We start from the raw sequence: 18262 nt of genomic DNA on the forward strand, positions 1-18262 counted from the left end.
AAGCGCCACTACAAGGAAATTCATCGGTAATTTAGCTTGATGCAGCAACAAGGAGTCGCATGATCTCCTCAAAATGAATGAAAAAACTCTGAAACAGAGCACAGAAGACCAACTTCTTACAGCAGCTTAAACTTACAGGGAAAAAGAGTACACATGTACCATTGCAATTTAATATGCATAATCAACCGAAACCAAAAATCAAACATTGAACAAATTATTTAAAATGTGCATCAGGGATCAGTGAAGGTAATGTATAACTCACACTCATAAGAAACATCAATAAAAAAAGTTTGCTCCAAATGGAGGATCTGAACCAACCAAGACAAAAACAAAAAATTCTGATGGTGGTAGTAGTGATCCATCCACAGCTTTAGGTGACAGCTCATTCAACATACAACAGAAAATAACTGTCATTCTCTTTGGGTGATAAGTTGTAATTTGAACCAAGTACATATCATAGCTACAAGACAAACTCAGAGAAGACGGGACAGAGATAGACCCTTAAACAATTAGAGAAAAACTAAGTCACATGGACCTAGGTGCGGGTGAGATCAACCCGCATTCAGGGTTATATTTGTCCAAAATAGACTCTATCAACTTTGACCGAGTCCATTTTGATCCAATTGTCAAAAAAACTTGAAATTGGGGGTAGGGCACAATCGCCACCCCCCCCCCCTCCCTGACTCCTCCCCTGCTCCTCTTCCAACGGCGGTGAAATAGGTACATCTCTCTCTCTCTCTCTTCCTTCTCCCGCTCCTCGTCCTTTGTTTCTTCTTCTTCCTTTTCCTGCCTCCCGCTCCTCCTTTGTTTTTTCTTCTTCCTTCTCCTCCTCCTCCTTCTCCTCCTCTTGTCTTTCTTCTTCTTCCTTTTCTTCCTCCATCTACTGCCTCCTCTCTTTCTTCTTCTTATTCCTTCTTCCTCCTCCTCATCTCTTTCTTCTTCTTTCTCCTCTTCCTCTCTTTTTTCTTCTTATTCCTTCTCATCCTCCTCTCTTTTTTCTTCTTATTCCTTCTCATCCTCCTCTGCCTCATCCTCTCTTTCTTCTTCCTTCTCCTCCTACTCTCTTTCTTCTTCCATTTCCTCCCTCCTCCTCCTCTCGTTGGCGCAAGGGCCGAACCCAGGCCTGCTCCAAAAGAGGCTCTGGTGAACTCAGGATTGGGTTCACTAGAACTAAACCCAAGCTGACTAGGTTCAGCTCTAGTGAATTCAGGCCTGGGTTCACTTGAACAAAACCCCAAGCTTGGGTTGGGTTGAGTTGGGTTCTGAATTTGGCCAACTTTTTTTATAAATTTTATTTTAATAAAAAATTTACTTTTTGGTTTTAAGGCAAAAATGGTGGATAAAGAGAAAGGACTAGTGAACAAAGAGAAAGGAATTGTATCATCATCATCTTCACATGCAAGTTATGTTGCTACTGCTAGTGATAGTGTTGTTGATAGTGGCAGTGTTGGTTTTCATTCTTCAGTTGCATCAACGGATCACTATGGGCACATGCGGAGAGGCTTGAAAAAGCTAGAGGTGGTGAAAATATGAGATTTTGGTGAAAGCTTTATGAGGGAGCTTTTGTTAGGTCTTACTGAAGAGTTAAGGCTCATTTGTTAAAAATATCAGGACATAGCATTTCAGGATGTAAGAGAGTTGATGAGGCAATACGAAGACAATACAAAAATAAAAGATGAATATGAGAAGAGAATGATTGATTCTCGTTCAATCAATGTACACCCTTTAAGCCACTAAGAACATGCTCAAAAAATTTGGATGTAGGAGGTAGATGAACGATACAAGCATCATTCAATACATTTGGAAGGGAGGAGATAGATAGAAAAGTAGGGAGGTATTTTTATTATAGTTCATTTTCATTTAATGCAGCTAAAAATCTTTATTGGAATGATTTAAATAGTTCACTTTCATTTAATACAGCCAGAAATACTTCTTTTTGCTTGACTTGTTTGATTGTTTCATGTTTTCTTAATTTACTTATTGTAGCCATAATATATTTATGTTGATTTAATTGTTGTGTCATTTTTTATTGACAAGGAATAGCAATTGTAGATTGTTAATTTGATTTATTGCATAAATTTATGCATGATGAATTGATGATATGATAATTGTTTTTATTTCATTAGTGTTAACTTAAAACTATTAAAAAATACATATATACCCTCTCTGCACCCCTTGTATCTATGTTGTCTTAAAGTGTTGCATCGCCGCATCCACACCGGTATCCGCACCCGCATCTATGTGACATAGGAGAGAAATGTCATTACAGAAAAAAGAAACTAGACTTAAAGTGAGGTTGCATGAACTAATATTATAACAATGTTGTCCCAGAAGTCGTTACAATATTTCAGCAGCCTTCAAACAATTAGGGATATAAATGCCATCAGATTAGTAGAAAAGAAACTAGACTTAAGCTGGGTTTGAGTACACTAATATTACAACATTTTTTATGAACAAGACTTGAGAGTGGTTTGGATACACTAATAGTACAACAATATTGTAATCAGGTGTCATGTTACAATTTACCATTCATCTGACTTTTGACATGTATGGATGTTAAGAAAAAACAAGATATTTAAATTATATTTACATAAAGAAAGCTTGAAAAATAGGAAACTGCTTTCCCCACACCCCAAGTTCCCAAAAATAGACAAATCAGTTTTTTCTTCTCCTTAAAAATAGGACCAACCATTTCTATTTTTTTTTAATTACATCATAATGCTATTGTGTTACACAAAATAAAAGAACAACTTACAAAAGCATGACAATTTTTTTGTGTATTTACGAATCCATGCCAAACATTTCAGAAATTACATGTACCCTGGGACCAACTCAGTTAGGTTAACCTTGGTTCCCCCAAGTCCCTAAAAATAGATCAATCAGTTTTTTTCTTCTCCTTAAAATAAGAATCAATCATCTATATTTTATATTTTTTTCCTCTAAATATATCATAAATGGATTATTATCTAGCAGATGACAGTTTTTGTCACCCCACATTAGCCAAGTGGTCCGTTGATATTCACCTTCTTATCACAGGTGGTTAATTCTAATTTCTGAAACATTAGGCAAGAATCTGCAAGTATGTCAAACCCGGGCATGTTTTTCCTAGATTGTTCTAAATAAAATGTATAAAATCTGTAGTTTCTTTAACTATAAAATAGTAGTTTCAGAATATACACACATTCAACTACCCTTAATCTTAGTAACCAAATATACAGGTTCTGATCAATATGCCTGACATCAAAATTAACCATTTTTTAGAAGAGACTCCAAGGTTCTTATGTAAAAAGAAGAGAATATACAAAAAAACATAAGCTATAGGACAAACCAAAAATAGAGAGAATCACGAGGGATGCAATAAAGAGCATATATCATAGTCACCTGTATTGTTCAAGGTAACTTCTCAGGGAGGGTTTTTCTCAGAGATATTTTTAAAAAGTGATTTTTCTCAGGAAAATCTTGGAAGACTTGAAAATTGAAAAATATAAATAATAATAAGAAAGATGGGAAAATAATAGGTTTTCTATTATTTTCCTTGCAAAAAATATAAATAAACAAATTTTAAAGTTCTTAAAATACAAAAGAAACCAAAAATAGAAAAAGCGAACTTAAAATATATAAAAATAAGAATTTTTTTAAAGATATCATGATATTTGTGATATTATCAGCCTAGCTGGAAATGGTGATAATATCACGATATCGATGATAGTGCGCTACATCACTAACAAATTTACAATAATCAACCTCTTCAATAAGACGGCGCCGCTTCACACTGCCTGTTCGATTAGACCGATTTGAAGCAAACTGTGACCCGACCATGATAGAACACAACGAGTTTTCCACCAATCTGCAACAACAAATGGCTGCATCTTTGCGTGTGCCACCATCCTCATCTTCTAAATACACAACCACTGATTCTTTTGCAAACTCAAGCAGCTCATGACCCTACAGAGAAAAAAATGTGTAATTAAATGAACAAGCACAAGATGAAGAGCCAGTGATAACTATATATGACCTTGAAATCAAATTGCGCCAGTGTCCTTAAAGCAAGTTGCACAAGAGCTGAGCCACTGATATCCGAAACTTGTTGCATATTATTCACCACATTAGTCCGAACAACAGGAACTCCTGGTCTTGGCTGCTGAATAAGGGGCTTTGAGAGAACTATAGAAATGCAGTCGAGCAAGCGCACTTGTATAGTCGGCAGCAAAGAAGGTATACTGAATTTTTGAATCACACAATAAAATGTTGAAGTAATTTACAAATCCTGCACATGTAAAAGGAAAATACCAGCAAGGAAACCAGAAACAAAGATAGTTGCACATTTCAGAAAGCTACCTCGAAGTTATCTGCTCAAGGGCTTCTACAAGGGTAGGAGAAAGACCAGAAGAGAACATGGAATCCAATAAACTGTATACATAAGGTTCCATAGCAGGTCCCATCGCACTAGCAAAACTACCTACACAAGCCAAGGCCTCAAGAGAAGGTTTTCCTCTGCGTGGAGCAATCTATGAAGCAGAAAATATTTTAGATTTCAGATACAACAATCATCACATGTAATCACATGTAACACACATAAGAAATACATACTGCTTCTCGAAGATTTGCTGTGATGGTTGGCAAATATTCAACCAGCTCCCCATCCAAAGCACCAGCCATTTCTCCAAGAGCAATAAAACCACTTGCTCTTTCTGTAGGTACACGCAGCACTGATAGTATATGATCCATGCATATCTGCTACATATCAATCGGTGAAGAAAGTTACATAGCTCCTTCAGGAAAATAAATGGCAACCAAAACACAGCATTCTATAACCCTAGGTACTAAATAAAAAGTGACATACACAATCAAAATGACCAAGAAAAATTTAAAAAAAAAAGGAACCTTCAGATAAGATGTCACAAAGCGATCACGCAAGAAGTGTGCTATGCGAGGTAGCAATGATGTTATACTCAAACGAACATGTCGATCTCGATGCTCCCGATATTTGAAAACAATATCTGTTACTTCTTTGTACCTTGACATCATGAATTCCCCAGTATTTCTGGATGGACTTAAGCAATGTGAATAACTAGAATTGTTCATAGATGTAACTTTAACAACAAAGTGTAAATTGATGTGCTTCCTATGGAGTAGAATATAATTTATAAGACTCCAACTAGGAAAACTCAATAACAGAACAAGATTATGAACATTAAGAAATGGGAGATATAAATCTCATGAATAATCATATTTAAAATCTCTAAATTCCCTTCTGCATAGTCACACAGGAACCACATTTACCACACCCCAGAAACCAAGAAAATCACAGGAGCACCCTATACAAGAACATAGAAATGGTAAGCATAGTGATGTGGTCCAGCATATCTACATGATAATGAAAGCAATAGAAGAGCATCTTGTTAACCTGAGAAGCTCTCCAACTGCAAGTAATGAACCATGGATGCTGTGAACTGAGGCATTCCTCCCAAGTCCATCTTGCGTAGCCTCAAACATACGGTAATACCTGATTGAAAAAAAAATGATCTGAAGATAAAAGGATGATTATAAAAACAAAAACAAAAAAACATTCAAGAAGCTACAGATCTTGAGCAACAAAACACAACTTCTTAACAAAATTTTGAATCATTTGAGGGAGAGAGGGGGGGCTATCAATTTGTCAATCCAAATGTATGGCCTATAGTCTCTCTCACATACATACATACATATATGTATATATAGATATATACATATAGAGAGAGGGGGGGAAGAACCTATATAGTATATACATATATACATACATAGATATATATATAAAGAGAGAGAGAGAGGGAAGTTGGATGTAGTTTCCTTCAGACTAACCCTATGGATGTGTTAAGCACAGTTTGTTTGCTAGGAATCTTGGTTCATGTTCTTTTGAAATAAAATCTTGATTTTTTAAGTCATGAGATTTTGGTGCATTGTGAGCCATTGATTTTTACGCCCTTGAAAATCCTTCATACATATCGCAATTATATGATCCAAAACATATTTTTTTCTTAAAAAACTATGTAGATCACATCTATAGGGCTTTCTTGAGCATTTGATAATTTGATTAAACAAACCATGTAGATTCTATTTAACCCATTAAAATGTTTAAGAAAGCAAATTTTCTTCTATGATACCATTGAACTCGCCAGCGAGTCTCCCGTTTTTCAATAACACAGAGACAAGCACGCAGAGCTTCCACAGCCTTCTCACGGACTGCTAATGTTGGATCTCTCAATGCAACCCAAATTGCATCTACAAACTCAGGCACATGGACATTGAAAACAGTTGATGCATTTTCTGCCATTTCCTGCAAAGAGAAAGCCCAATTAAAATTTTAAAATTGTGTTTGTCATATAAAGCTCTGGTCAAAACATGGCAATCATCATTATTAAATTAAATGGGCATAACAAGGACATGAAGAAGGCTAAAGAATTTGCAGAATACAATGTTTACCAATTATCCCCAATTCTCTCCCTCCTGTGGCTATTTGAATGCCTATAACAACAGAACCTCCACTAACAAAACCAAAGGTCTCACATTTCTTTGTTGACTAAGCCTGCTTTCCTCATGAAAAACGACTCAGCTCTCCAGAAATTAGAAGACGAGAGAGATCCATGAAAAGTTGAGCAATAAGTGGACATACAATAGATAACATGATTTTGAAGTGCTAACTAATAAATTTGTCGCTCTCAAACTATAAGGCTCACTAAATTCTCATAATGTAACCTGAAGGCAGGATGAAAGAAACTCAACTTGGAGTATCAAGCATCCGTTAGAAAGAGGGATTTTTCCTTCTCTCTTTTCTTTTTTTTTGGTAGTATAGTTTTTTCTAGTATAAAGCAAGAGTTTTAGTAGAACTGGTTCAGGAAAATAACATACAAGTGACAAGCAGTTAAGAAAAAACAAAAAGCAGAATATGTCAACAACAAGAAAGTCCAATCCAATGAGGATGAATCCAGGAATGTCCTAGATCTCCCATGACCCACCACTAGAAGGCAGACAGCACTGCAAAGATCTTTGAACATCTTCAACATCCCGAGAGATGCCATCAAATATTCTCATATTTCTCTCTTTCCAAATCATACACCATTCCTGGAATAACAGCCTTTTCAAATGAAAACCCACCTTCCCCCTTTAGCTTCAGCCCTTTGAGGCTGTCAGTCGGATCATGCCAAGCAAAAGAGCCTCCAGAAGCAAGGGCATTCGAAAGAGGTTCATTCAATTTTCTTCTGCATTTCTACATAAAATGTTGAAAGAACATACAAAACCCCCCTCACTTTCAGATTGTATTGGCATAAGAGCACTGTCCTGTGTGACCAGCCAAGCAAAAAGCCTTGCACCCATGGAGAACTAACTAGGAAAGTTCCATTCCCAGGAGGTGAACTAACTAGGGAAGTTTCATTCCCAGGTGTGAGACTCATGTAGCAAGATGAAGTCAAAACTTATATTTGTGGGTGCTTTTTCCAGAACAATCTATCTGGGAATTGGCTGAGTTTGACCTGTTTATGTACTTCCATCAGAGCAACTCTGGTTCAGAGGGTTGCCTCCTTAGGATTACCTCCCAACTGGTAGTATAGTATGTAAACCTGTAGTCTTTTTGAATTTTGGGTGGATCTGCCCAAAAACTCGCTTGGTCTCAAAATCCATCCTAAAAATGTGACAGTGTGTTTCTTTATGACTTGGTCCCATGAGCAACCTTCAATGACAAGGATGCATTCCTAGTACATGGAACACACTATTTCTCAAGCTTCAAAGAGCACATTCAAGCTAGTGTAAGGCTTTCAAATGACTCTTTTTGCATGTCTGGCCAAAGCATAGCATACTCTGGAATAATGGGAAACCTTCATGGCAGCTTAAAAAGCTTAGTTCTTTGTGATATTAAAGAGAAAAACAGAAAAAGAAATGGTTCAAGGTTTAGGTTGGTGGAGACATCACTAAAGTACATGTAGCTAGAGGAGAGTGTGCTTGAGGGTCCCCTTAATGCCCACAAATGCATATAAATCTCTTAGCCTATTGGGTGGATTTCTCAAGCGGTGTTCTTTGCTACTTTTAATATTCCTTTTAATTTCAGAGATTGCACTTTGATTTTTTTGTATTTCATCTCTTATTATGATAAAGATTCACTTTATTTGCTCGAAAAGAGGTCCAGGTCAAGAATATATAACCATAATTAACCTATGTCTTGAATTTTTATTTTGAAATTTTCCCATGGTTACTGTAAAGGAAGGCTATGATGTTATCAGACCGTATTTCCATTTGGGAATGGTTTTCATATGGACAAGGTTTATAATTGAGCTGAATAAAGGCACATCTGTTTGATTCACAAATCTCAAACCTAGATTCCACCAAACCCCTTGGGGCAACAAGGCAAAGACATTTTCCACTAAAACTTGCTACTGCTCATTGATGGAATGATAGTTTTCCAACCAAACTACAAAAAAGGGTACATCCCCATCTTCCAACCAAACTACAATAAAAGGTCCATCCCTATCTTCCAACCAAACTACAAAAAAATGGACCATCCTTGTCCCGGACAGAGCCTTCGAAATGGAGCATGTGCAGTGTGCAGATCTACTGAGTGAAAAATGCAAAATGTAGGAACGTGTGGTATGTGTTGGGCTGATCGATGACAAGCAGTAGTAGCATGGCATGCGATAGGCAATGGTATCTTCGTTGATGTCATGGTGTGTGGCGGCACAGACGTGAAACATTGTTTGAAGGATGTTGTCTCTGGAGACTTGGTTAAGGACCTCTTGACTTGGATGTGTATCCCACACATAGCATTGGTCGCACGGGGGTGTGTATGGGTTAGGGCTAACAATCCCAGGGATCACATTAGGTGGTTTCAACTGAGTATGGTGACTCGGTGAGCAATCTCAAGTGAATGAATGTCTAGGCGTCGGTGAGCAATCTCAATCTGGATAGTATTGTTTGCTATGATGTATCATCTATTAACTGGCCAAAAGGTTGGGCGGTCTTGGAAATTATCTTCTCATGTCCATTACAGACCTGAAAGGCCTTATTGAGTGACGCTCTGAAGATGTCAAAAATTGGGTTCTGATCACACATGGCAATTTGCAAAACGAAAGTGGGAAGCAATACGAGAATCGGGAATTAAGAAGCGATCACATCAAAATTTCAAAGGATTACACTTATAAACTATATTAGCATATTAGAAAATCTCTACTCAAGAATAACATGAAAAAAAGTATAAAATATTCAAAATAAATAACTTAATAAGATGATTTTGGATCCTGAATATTGAAATTGTAACGCCCACAAAATCCCAGACTTGTAACTTTTTAGAAAAAAATTGAAAGCTTTGTAATCATTCCTTTTTCAAAGTTTAAAAGAGCAGTTCAGCGAAAAACGGTGTTTGAAATAACAAATAAATAGACCTTGAGCGCATTACGGGCGAATCTTTCTTTACACAACGGATTTGTAACTCCGTACATTCATTGAAACAAAATAGATTCAAAATGAGGTTTTAAATAATTAAAGTTTATATGAAAAGTGAAATTTCAAAGAAACCCTTATACCAAAATTACAAAAAATGTCCTCAGGAGCGAAACGTAAAGGAAAGAGCCTCATCTTAATATCATCACGTCATCGTGTCATTGATTGCCGTACCGACATAATCATCACTTGTACCCATAAAACGGGTCAGATTAATGAAAATCTGGTAGGTGCATAGATGTAACAATTTAGAACAAGACTAACACATGTGTTGTTCCTTTTGTGATATACAATTCAACATAAGTAAAATGAACATGATAATCTTGTTTCGATATTAACTGTCTCGAGGGTATGCACAGGAGAAACGTAGAAACAACTGAGATTGCCCGGGGTTTGTTATTCTCTGTATTTTTATACCACGGAGAGCTAACTGAGTTCGTTCCAAAGGGGACGATCAGTGACCAAGAGAAAATTCCCCAGAGGCATTCGTTGCAAGAGATACATTCAACTTCTGCAGAAGGCTATGGGATCTACCACCTAGGATAATTTTTTGTAGCCCCATCCCCTAACTCTGATAACCGGAGACACCAAGTCAATTGCTACTCGAAGAGCGTAGTTGTTAACAACCTATCCATCGGAGTTTTTGTACTATCACATCCTCTCCTATGACGGAACCAAAGCGACGAATGGGTATGTAAGGTTTGAAAAGACGTCGTCTTTCATAGTTTGGGTCTAAATCTGATTCGGATCAAGATCCAATCTGTGTTCATTGTGCACAGGACTGTCGCATATTCATTAATGGCTAGATTGTAATTTAGATATGTTGTAAATGGGTATTTTGGTACCATAATCTTTGTATTAAGCAAATATATAATATGAAGACTGGTGCGTCAATTCCTGTGTGAAGAATCTTGGCTTTTCTACGGCTTTTCTACGACAGCATATTTTCTCTCTTTTATTATCTCTCTTCATGTGATTGATTATCGAATTCTATGAATTCTAACAAGGTTCTATTTTAACTGACGACTCATTCTACATGCTCCGGTCTTTCAAACCAGTTCGAGCATCTTGCCTATGAAAGCGATCATCACCATTTATGTGATTTTCTTGTTCCTCATTATGCATTTGCACGCTACGAGGTTACCATAAATCTCTCATCGAATCATCGTAGTACTAACATGGCGCGCATGTCTGATAGTACCGCTATGATGAAAGGAGTATCGGTTTCTCAAAAAGAAACCCCAACTTTGTTTAGAAAATCTCAATGTCATGTACTCCAGGCCGAGGATATCAAAGTTATTTTTGGATATCAAAACAAAAGACCGTACGTACATCTTAAGGCTACGCAGGGTTGAGGGAAAGACTTGGTTGCGAATAAGCAACCGCCAGATATTCATTTTTGCTTTTCGAAACACAAACATTGAAATCTCGCAAGTAATCCCCTTTTTCTTTAAAGACTTGATGAGCATGAGCAAATCTGCGATTTTAAAAGTGTTATGCAAGGTAGGCAGGAGTATGCAAAACTGCGTACTATATATATATATATATATATATATATATCAAAGTATAAGCTTGTGCACATCACAGCGCAGCGGCATAATACATGTATATATCAAAACATAAGCATGTGCACATTATAGCGCGGCGGCAATATAAATGACATAAAGCAAGACTCAATGTGCGAAACCACACATCGAGCTAAATAAATTGCGTAATCGATGAACGATGTACGCAACCGTACATTAGCTAAATAAATTGCATAAGCAGAGCACGATGTACGAAACCGTATATCAACTAAGTAAATTGTGTAAGCAATGTACGATGTACAAAATCGTACATCAGCTAAATAAATTGCGTAATCAGTGCACGATATACGAAACCGTACATTGGCTAAATAAATTGTGTAAGCAGTAGCATGTGCACGTAACAACGCGGTGGCAAAGTAAATGACATAAATTTAAATAGACAAGAATATGAAAAACTGCATCCATTTAATATATATGTTAGAAGTGTTCATATGTGTTTTATCATTGTCCTTTTATGCAACTTTCTCCTACCTCAGAGATGATCGGATTCGCTGACAATTCTGAGCGTAGGTTATCAAGGGTTTGTGCCTTGGTGCGTGTGTCGCATCCGTTACACCAATAGGGTGCGCTAAAAGATATTTTATTGTGTTGCGAAAGATAACGATGCAACAACTTAAATTAATAAAATAAGCAACATTTTGTGTTGCACGGGTCGAACCCGAACCCAGTTTGAGCCAAGCTCGATAGACAGTGGCTCAGTTTGGATCTAGCTAAGCTTCGTTCGACTCGATCCTGGCTTAGCTCAAGGCAGATGAACATAACCGACACACCAAGGTAATGCAGAAAGCAACAGCGTGTGGAGAGATGTCGATGCACAGACCAGACATTCTCCAACACAAGTGAAGGTCACATATACACGGGTCTGGGCTCAGTCTGAAGGGGAGAAAGCGCAAAAAGCGGGGGGTGGGCTCGACAGTCAGGTTGAACCCGGCCTCGTCGTCATGTTGCGACAGAAAGGGGCGACAAGCCCCACTCGGCAAAGAGGGGTGGGCTCGGAGGTCAGGCTGAGCCCAACCTGCCCACCTCCGGCTTGCCGAAAAAAACGTAGATACAGGAGAGGGAGCAGAGGGCTCAGCCTGGTAGCCGAGCTAGGCTAGCCCCAAACCCGAACGAGACAGAACCTAGGCTCGATCCTCCAGTTTGAGAGAACTGGGTTAAGCTCGGTTCAAACCGAGCCCAACTTAGTAATATGCCTCAGCTGCAGCAGGATGTTGCAGTTGTCTCGAGGCAAGGAAGACCAGAGTTACCGGAAGCTTCTTAGATAGGTGGGAAGCTCGCTTCCCGGAAGCTCGCTTCCCGGAAGCTCGCTTCGAAAGCGCGATACTCCTTGCTTCTGAAACTTGATGAGAACCTCGATTCACCGACGCTTCTCCTATGCTTTCCACACGCTTCATTTGTTCTTTTCATACTTTTATATGTTTTCTCTAACTCTTCTCACTCACTTCCATGTGCTTCCCCTAAATTGGTAGTTATCATTTTTAGATTTTGTTAGAAATTTAATTATTACACTAAAAAATCATAAAATTTAGCATTAGTCACTTTTATTTTAGTTTTTATTTGTGTTTTATTTTGATTCTCATTCAATTATTATTATTATTATATATATATATTCCTTGTTCCTCGCTTTCTATATATTTTAAAATGCATAGCTTCTCGCTTTCGCTTTCTGTATCATTTCCCGCTTTTGCTTCCTAGTCTGGCAACCTTGAGGGAGACTGGGCAAAGAGGGGGTGTGCTCGGCACCCTCCCTTCTGGCAAATCCAGAGCCACCATCACTGGTGGCTCTGGTCCGCCAACCGCAAAAAGGAAAGAGAGTGACCTACTGAGAGTTAGGGAAATCCGGCGGGGGCCTGGCGAGCAAGGAGAGAGGGGGGTTCAAAAAGGGGGAGTGAAGCAGGGGAAAAAAAGAAACAGGGGAGGAGGGGAGTGGCGCCCTCCTCCCTGACTTTAACAGAGAGAACGAGAGAGAGAGAGGGGGCAGGACGGTAGTGGAGCACCCGACTGGTGCTGCCGGAATTAGAGAAGGGGGAGAGGTGAGGGAAACCACCGTGGGTGGTTTTTGGTGACCACCGCAGAGGGAGAGAGAGAGTCGGGTTAGTACTTGAGAGGGGGCGAGCTCTGGCATGAGGGGGAAAATTCGACGAGCAAGGAGAGGGGGAGACGGGAGTCACCGACGGGTGTCCGGCCTTCAGCAGAGAGGGGAATCCCAATGGGGGTTGGGGTCAAGCAAAGAGAGGGGAGGAGGGGTTGCGCAGGGGAGGAGTCGGGGGGAGGGGATTTTGATTTGTAAAAAGAAACCCTCTCCTGTGTGTGTGTGTGTGTGTGTGGGGGGGGGGGGGGGGGGGGGGTAGATAGCATACGGGGGAGGGGGTAACTGTGTGGAGCCGGATTCGGTCGGATCCAAAACAACATTTTTTTTTTGAAAAAAGCCAAGTCTTACAGAAATTAGTGTTTAGGGTTTAGGAATTAGGGTTTAGGGATTAGGGTTTGGGGTGTGGGGTTTTGGGTTTTGGGGTTTTGGGTTTTGGGTTTTGGGTTCGAGGGTCTAGGGTCTAGGGTTTAGGGTTTAGGAACTTTCAAAGATTTTGTACAGCAACTATTAGATACTTTATAACATGTATTACAAATCTAAGAAACTTTCACTAAGGTTAACAACATAAGCCATCTAGATCCATACATGTGTTGATATGAAATAAAATGACAAACTAAAGTAAAAAAATACATTCATGTAAAAAACAATTATGAAGCAATGATAACATATATAAATATGATCTCAAAACATATACAAAATTAACCTTAACATCTGAATAGTGTCTTATATCACAAACATTTAACAAATATTATGTAATCATATTTTTTGTATGCTTTTTTTTTTAGTTTATAACCCGAAGAAATGGCACCCGGCACGAAGGCCCGGTTGCGCTCGCTCAGCCTGCCATACCTACGGCCGTCGTACCGGCAGCATAAAACTCTGAGGCTAGGACCCCTGCCCCCGGGCCTATGCTACGCATTGGCTTGCACATAGAGGCGACACCCATGAGAATAGAACCTTGACTGCCTGTCTAGCAGCCAAAGCCTCACCCCACTACGCCAACCCCCTTGGGGCTTATTTTTTGTATGCTTGTTAGTGGAGAAAATATAAATTGTATAGTCATGAACCAAAAAGAAACCAGCCAAGTTAGGCAACTATATGGATTAGATCTTTCTCTTTTTGTTTCTGTTTGTGCCAGATTCCCCCTTTGCGAGATGCACTCCTGTAAAATCAGTTATAGGTTAGCTTGAATTATGGGTGCTTATACATACATACATACATATATATATATATATATATATATATATATGTTGGAATTCCCTTGCATCAAGAATTCAAATTTCTTCATTCATTAACTGGAATTCCTAAATTCAGGAATTGTGACTCCTGTCAGAATCATTTTGTAGGAAATATGAATTTCCATGCCATCCATGTTATAGAAAAGGGGATGGGAGGAACTAGGAATCGAGATTCCTGTCTCATGGGAATCATGATTTCTATATACAGCAATCAGAATTTCTATGCACAGGAATCAGAGTTCTTCCTGCTTTCGATTTACGCTTCTTACTTCTGGGCACCATCCTAGTAAGGATGGCTGGTTCTGGTAACTATAAGTCTGCAATTTTTCTTTTTCTTTTTCTTTTTCTTTTAACATAAATCATCCATTAAAGAATGGTATGTTTGTCATATTTTGTATTTCAGAAAATATATGGGAAGTCTCTAAGTTTCCTTTGTTAATATTTAACTAATGTAAGGCTCTTTGTGTCATACACTGATTAGGTTATATTGCAAAATACAGCCTTGTAGATGTTCCCCCTACTTAAGAGAGAGCAAAGGATCATATTTATTAGGATTGCTCCTTTATTCCTCCTCTTTCTTCTTAAGACTCATGTATGATATCAAATTTACATGGAACCATGTTAGGATGACCAGGAGTATTTTGGCCATTTTACCAATCAGGGGCATTGTTGTAACTTCAACATAGCCAACCAATATGGCTCCAGTTTGGGTTCTTTGTAATACCAATTTTCTTAAGGTCCAAGTCAAGCTAGTTCCAGTGAAAAAGCTTCAAGCATTGGCTTTGCCCAAAGTGGATAGTGATGTTGATGTTTTGCATCATAGCTCGTAACAGTTGTAGTAGGAAGTCTATGCCTTTGGTTTGTAATAAGAATTTATTCCCACTTCCCAGACATATTGATTGATCGTCTGACTACCTATGTTATGGTCGTCAGTTAGATAGACATGTTCATTTGCCATCTGTTTTCTCGCAATAAAGAACTTCTTTCATGACCAAAAGGAAACGGTGAAGTCAAATTTTGTGTTGCCAGAGAAATTTTTGCCTATACTAAAAAACCAAAAATTAAAAACGCCATTGTGCATCAGCTAAAAATGAACTCAATAGTGAATAAGAAGAGATGGAAGAGGAGAGTTCTAACCTTCAAAACCAATACAGCGGCAAAACGTCGATATTCCACCCTTTCCCCACCCAGCCACTCCAAGGCATTCTTTACCTAAACATGCAGCAAACTCATGCGTGAATCACAAACTTTAATCCTTCAAAAACAAAAACCAGCATAGCAATGAGAAGACAAACCAACCTGCCGCTCCACCTCATCTGCAGTCATGGCGCCCCCTGTTTTAGCGAGGCAGCCAAGAGCCTTGCTCGCAACCGTCAAGATCTCGGGATCCCTCTTCGTCTCAAACACATTCCGTATGTAAGTGGATATCTTAGAAACCCTGGAGGCGCTCTCCCCAAGCTTAACGTCTATGAGGACCATAATCGCGTGCAAAGCCCCTAAATTCTCGGAGACGTCATTGCTTTCGATGAGGCCCGAGATTCGGTCGTAGAGCTGATCCATGAATCGCGAGAACGCCTCCCCACTAAGGATCCGGGCTTCTTCCTCGACGTGCTTCTTGAAAGCTGCTCCGGCGACATCCTGCGAGGAAGAAACAAAGGTTCTCAGATTAGAAACTTATTACAAACCCCAATTTTATAATCCAAGAAGTGAAAGGGAAACCAAAACCTTGTTGGTTCCTCTGTTGCATAGGTCGCCGAGGAGCCGCTGAAGAGCATCGACGCTGACACTGCCTCCGCCGGCACCAGTTCCGGCACGACCTGACGCTCCAGCAGTGGCCATGGCTCTCTGCTAAGGAGCTCGGACAGAATCCGAGAGAGCCCCACTCGTTCACGGAGAATCCTAGAATGGCAACTTACATCTCTGCGTATCGAGGCAACATAGGAAAGAGGCATAAACAACTACACACTTACAAAAACATTGTGCCTTGAATTTGCACAAATCGAACATCAATCAACACAACCTGATGAGAGAACAATACAAAGTTCCAATGATTCAGATAAGCAATTAACAATCATAAATTCAACAAAAGTTTCCCAAATAACTGCAGGCAAGGAGAGAAAGCAAACCCAATTCCCAAAAAATGTTTATACATAGATTCATATTGAATTGAGGCCCTTTTGCGGCCGGACGCAGAGAGAGAGAGAGAAAGAGAGAGAGAGAGACCTCAGAGGGTGACGGAGGACGACAGAAAACGTCTAGTGAGGAATACCGGAAGGTCGTCGTCGGTGAGGATTCCGGAATACCGCCGCCGGTCTCAGAGGTTGTCGGAGAACTCCGTGGGGGAAGTCTCGGCTGCTAGGGTTGGAGAGGGAAGGAAAGCGAGGGGGGTTTCCAATTGTGCCAACGGGTCGGATATTGTCCGATATCCGACCCAAATTCAAATCCGATAAGTCGACGGGTAGCCAAAACAGGATGCAATTAATAATCGGATTAGGACTCGGTATTGGATTTCTATCTAAGAACCAAATCCGACTAGAATTCAAACCGGGCTACATATATATTTCGGATTTTAGGTTAGCCGGATCCGGATTCGGATTCGGTTTTTGCTTATCCCATCCAACTTCGAGTCTGAATCTGAATCTGAATCTGAATCTGATTATATCAGATCCAAGTATATCGGGCTGCTATTGCCTAGACTCAATCCGAGTCCGAATCGGGTTTGGGGCATTATCCAAACTGCATCCCAACCCGGTTTGGACATCCCATTATGGGGTTAAGAGATGCTACATTGAGATTTGGGATTGAGGGAGCGCTTAACTGCTTGGCTATCTGACATTAGCCAATCACATGATATCATTGTCTGTGGCCCACAACAATAGATTGTAGGCCCAAAAGAAATGTTGTCATGTGATTCGCTGGAATAGAGATCCAGTAATAAGCCTTGCGACCCATATCTCAATCCCTTTCCTAACGGCCTCAAGAAGAATGAGATGCCAAACCATAACTTTAACAGCCCCAAAGGGTTTTAGCATAGTGGGATGGGGCTCAGGCCATTAGGCAGGCGGTTTATCTTCAAATCCCATGAGCGTCATTTTGCAAGTCAAAGTGTTACAACTCTCTAGGGGCAAGAGCTAAGCTCACTCAGATTTACCTTACCAGGACAGTGGCAGAGCTAAAGCAGTTAGGTCTGCGGTTTCTCCGTATAAATAAAAAAAAAACGCATGAATTTATCGAAAATAAAATTCTTTTTTGAAAGGAGCAAGTAAGCCTTTCTTCTTTACTTGTGTGATTATAGAGGATTCAGCTCAGTTGCTAAAGAAACTCATTTCTGATTCTCTCTATGGAGGATCATGATAAAGGTTCCTACAGATCCAAAAGGAGGACTCCTTGTGAGCAAGCATTTCAAGTTTTTATATTTTCCCAAAAGATGTGAATGATATCCTTTCTGTGGAAATGATTTCTAATATTAAAAACTCGTGTACTTGTTTAATATGGTCACTTTAAGCTTGGCAAGCCATTAACACATCCTCTGATCTTCTAAAGGGGGATTCTATTTGATTTTCTGATGAGACTGATACAAACTCTGTTTCAAGTAAGGATACCCTTGATGTATACATTAGAAACTTCTTGAATCGGATACTTAATGAATAATGTTGACACAATCCAAAGAAAATGCACAATCAAAATACCCGTACAAATTGAAAGAATCATGGACAGATACACACTCACAAGGCACACACAACACAAGGTCTACGTGGTTTGGTTCATTGAAGAACCTGCATCCACGGTGAAGGAAGCTCTCTCTCTCTCTCTCTCTCTCTCTCTCTCTCTCTCTCTCTCTCTCTCTCTCTCTCTCTCAACCCTCACCTTACCTGTGTCAC

At 39.4% G+C, this 18262-nt stretch overlaps 1 protein-coding gene across 4 annotated transcripts in view; it reads right to left on the reverse strand.

Moving 5' to 3' along the window:
• Positions 1-16744, reverse strand: part of TOR (target of rapamycin) — a 66589-nt gene extending 49845 nt beyond the window's left edge. For 2 of the 4 annotated variants that reach the window (XM_090016721.1, XM_090016724.1), the window contains exons 1-11: positions 16605-16744; positions 16107-16301; positions 15681-16019; positions 15519-15593; positions 6144-6316; positions 5408-5506; positions 4885-5044; positions 4591-4734; positions 4339-4508; positions 4016-4220; positions 3745-3945 (exon numbers count right to left, since the gene is read on the reverse strand). In XM_090016721.1, coding sequence (XP_089872847.1) covers positions 3745-3945; positions 4016-4220; positions 4339-4508; positions 4591-4734; positions 4885-5044; positions 5408-5506; positions 6144-6316; positions 15519-15593; positions 15681-16019; positions 16107-16220 — 1680 coding nt within the window. In that variant the 5' untranslated portion in view covers positions 16221-16301; positions 16605-16744. Of the gene's footprint in view, positions 1-3744; positions 3946-4015; positions 4221-4338; positions 4509-4590; positions 4735-4884; positions 5045-5407; positions 5507-6143; positions 6317-15518; positions 15594-15680; positions 16020-16106; positions 16341-16604 lie in introns of those variants that run through there. The other 2 variants (XM_090016722.1, XM_090016723.1) reach the window with 2 other exon arrangements.
• Between the last annotated feature and the right edge of the window lie 1518 nt (positions 16745-18262).

This window comes from Nuphar pumila, chromosome 8 (assembly GCF_984573655.1).
Source record: "Nuphar pumila chromosome 8, dmNupPumi1.hap1.1, whole genome shotgun sequence".
Lineage (NCBI taxonomy): Eukaryota > Viridiplantae > Streptophyta > Magnoliopsida > Nymphaeales > Nymphaeaceae > Nuphar > Nuphar pumila.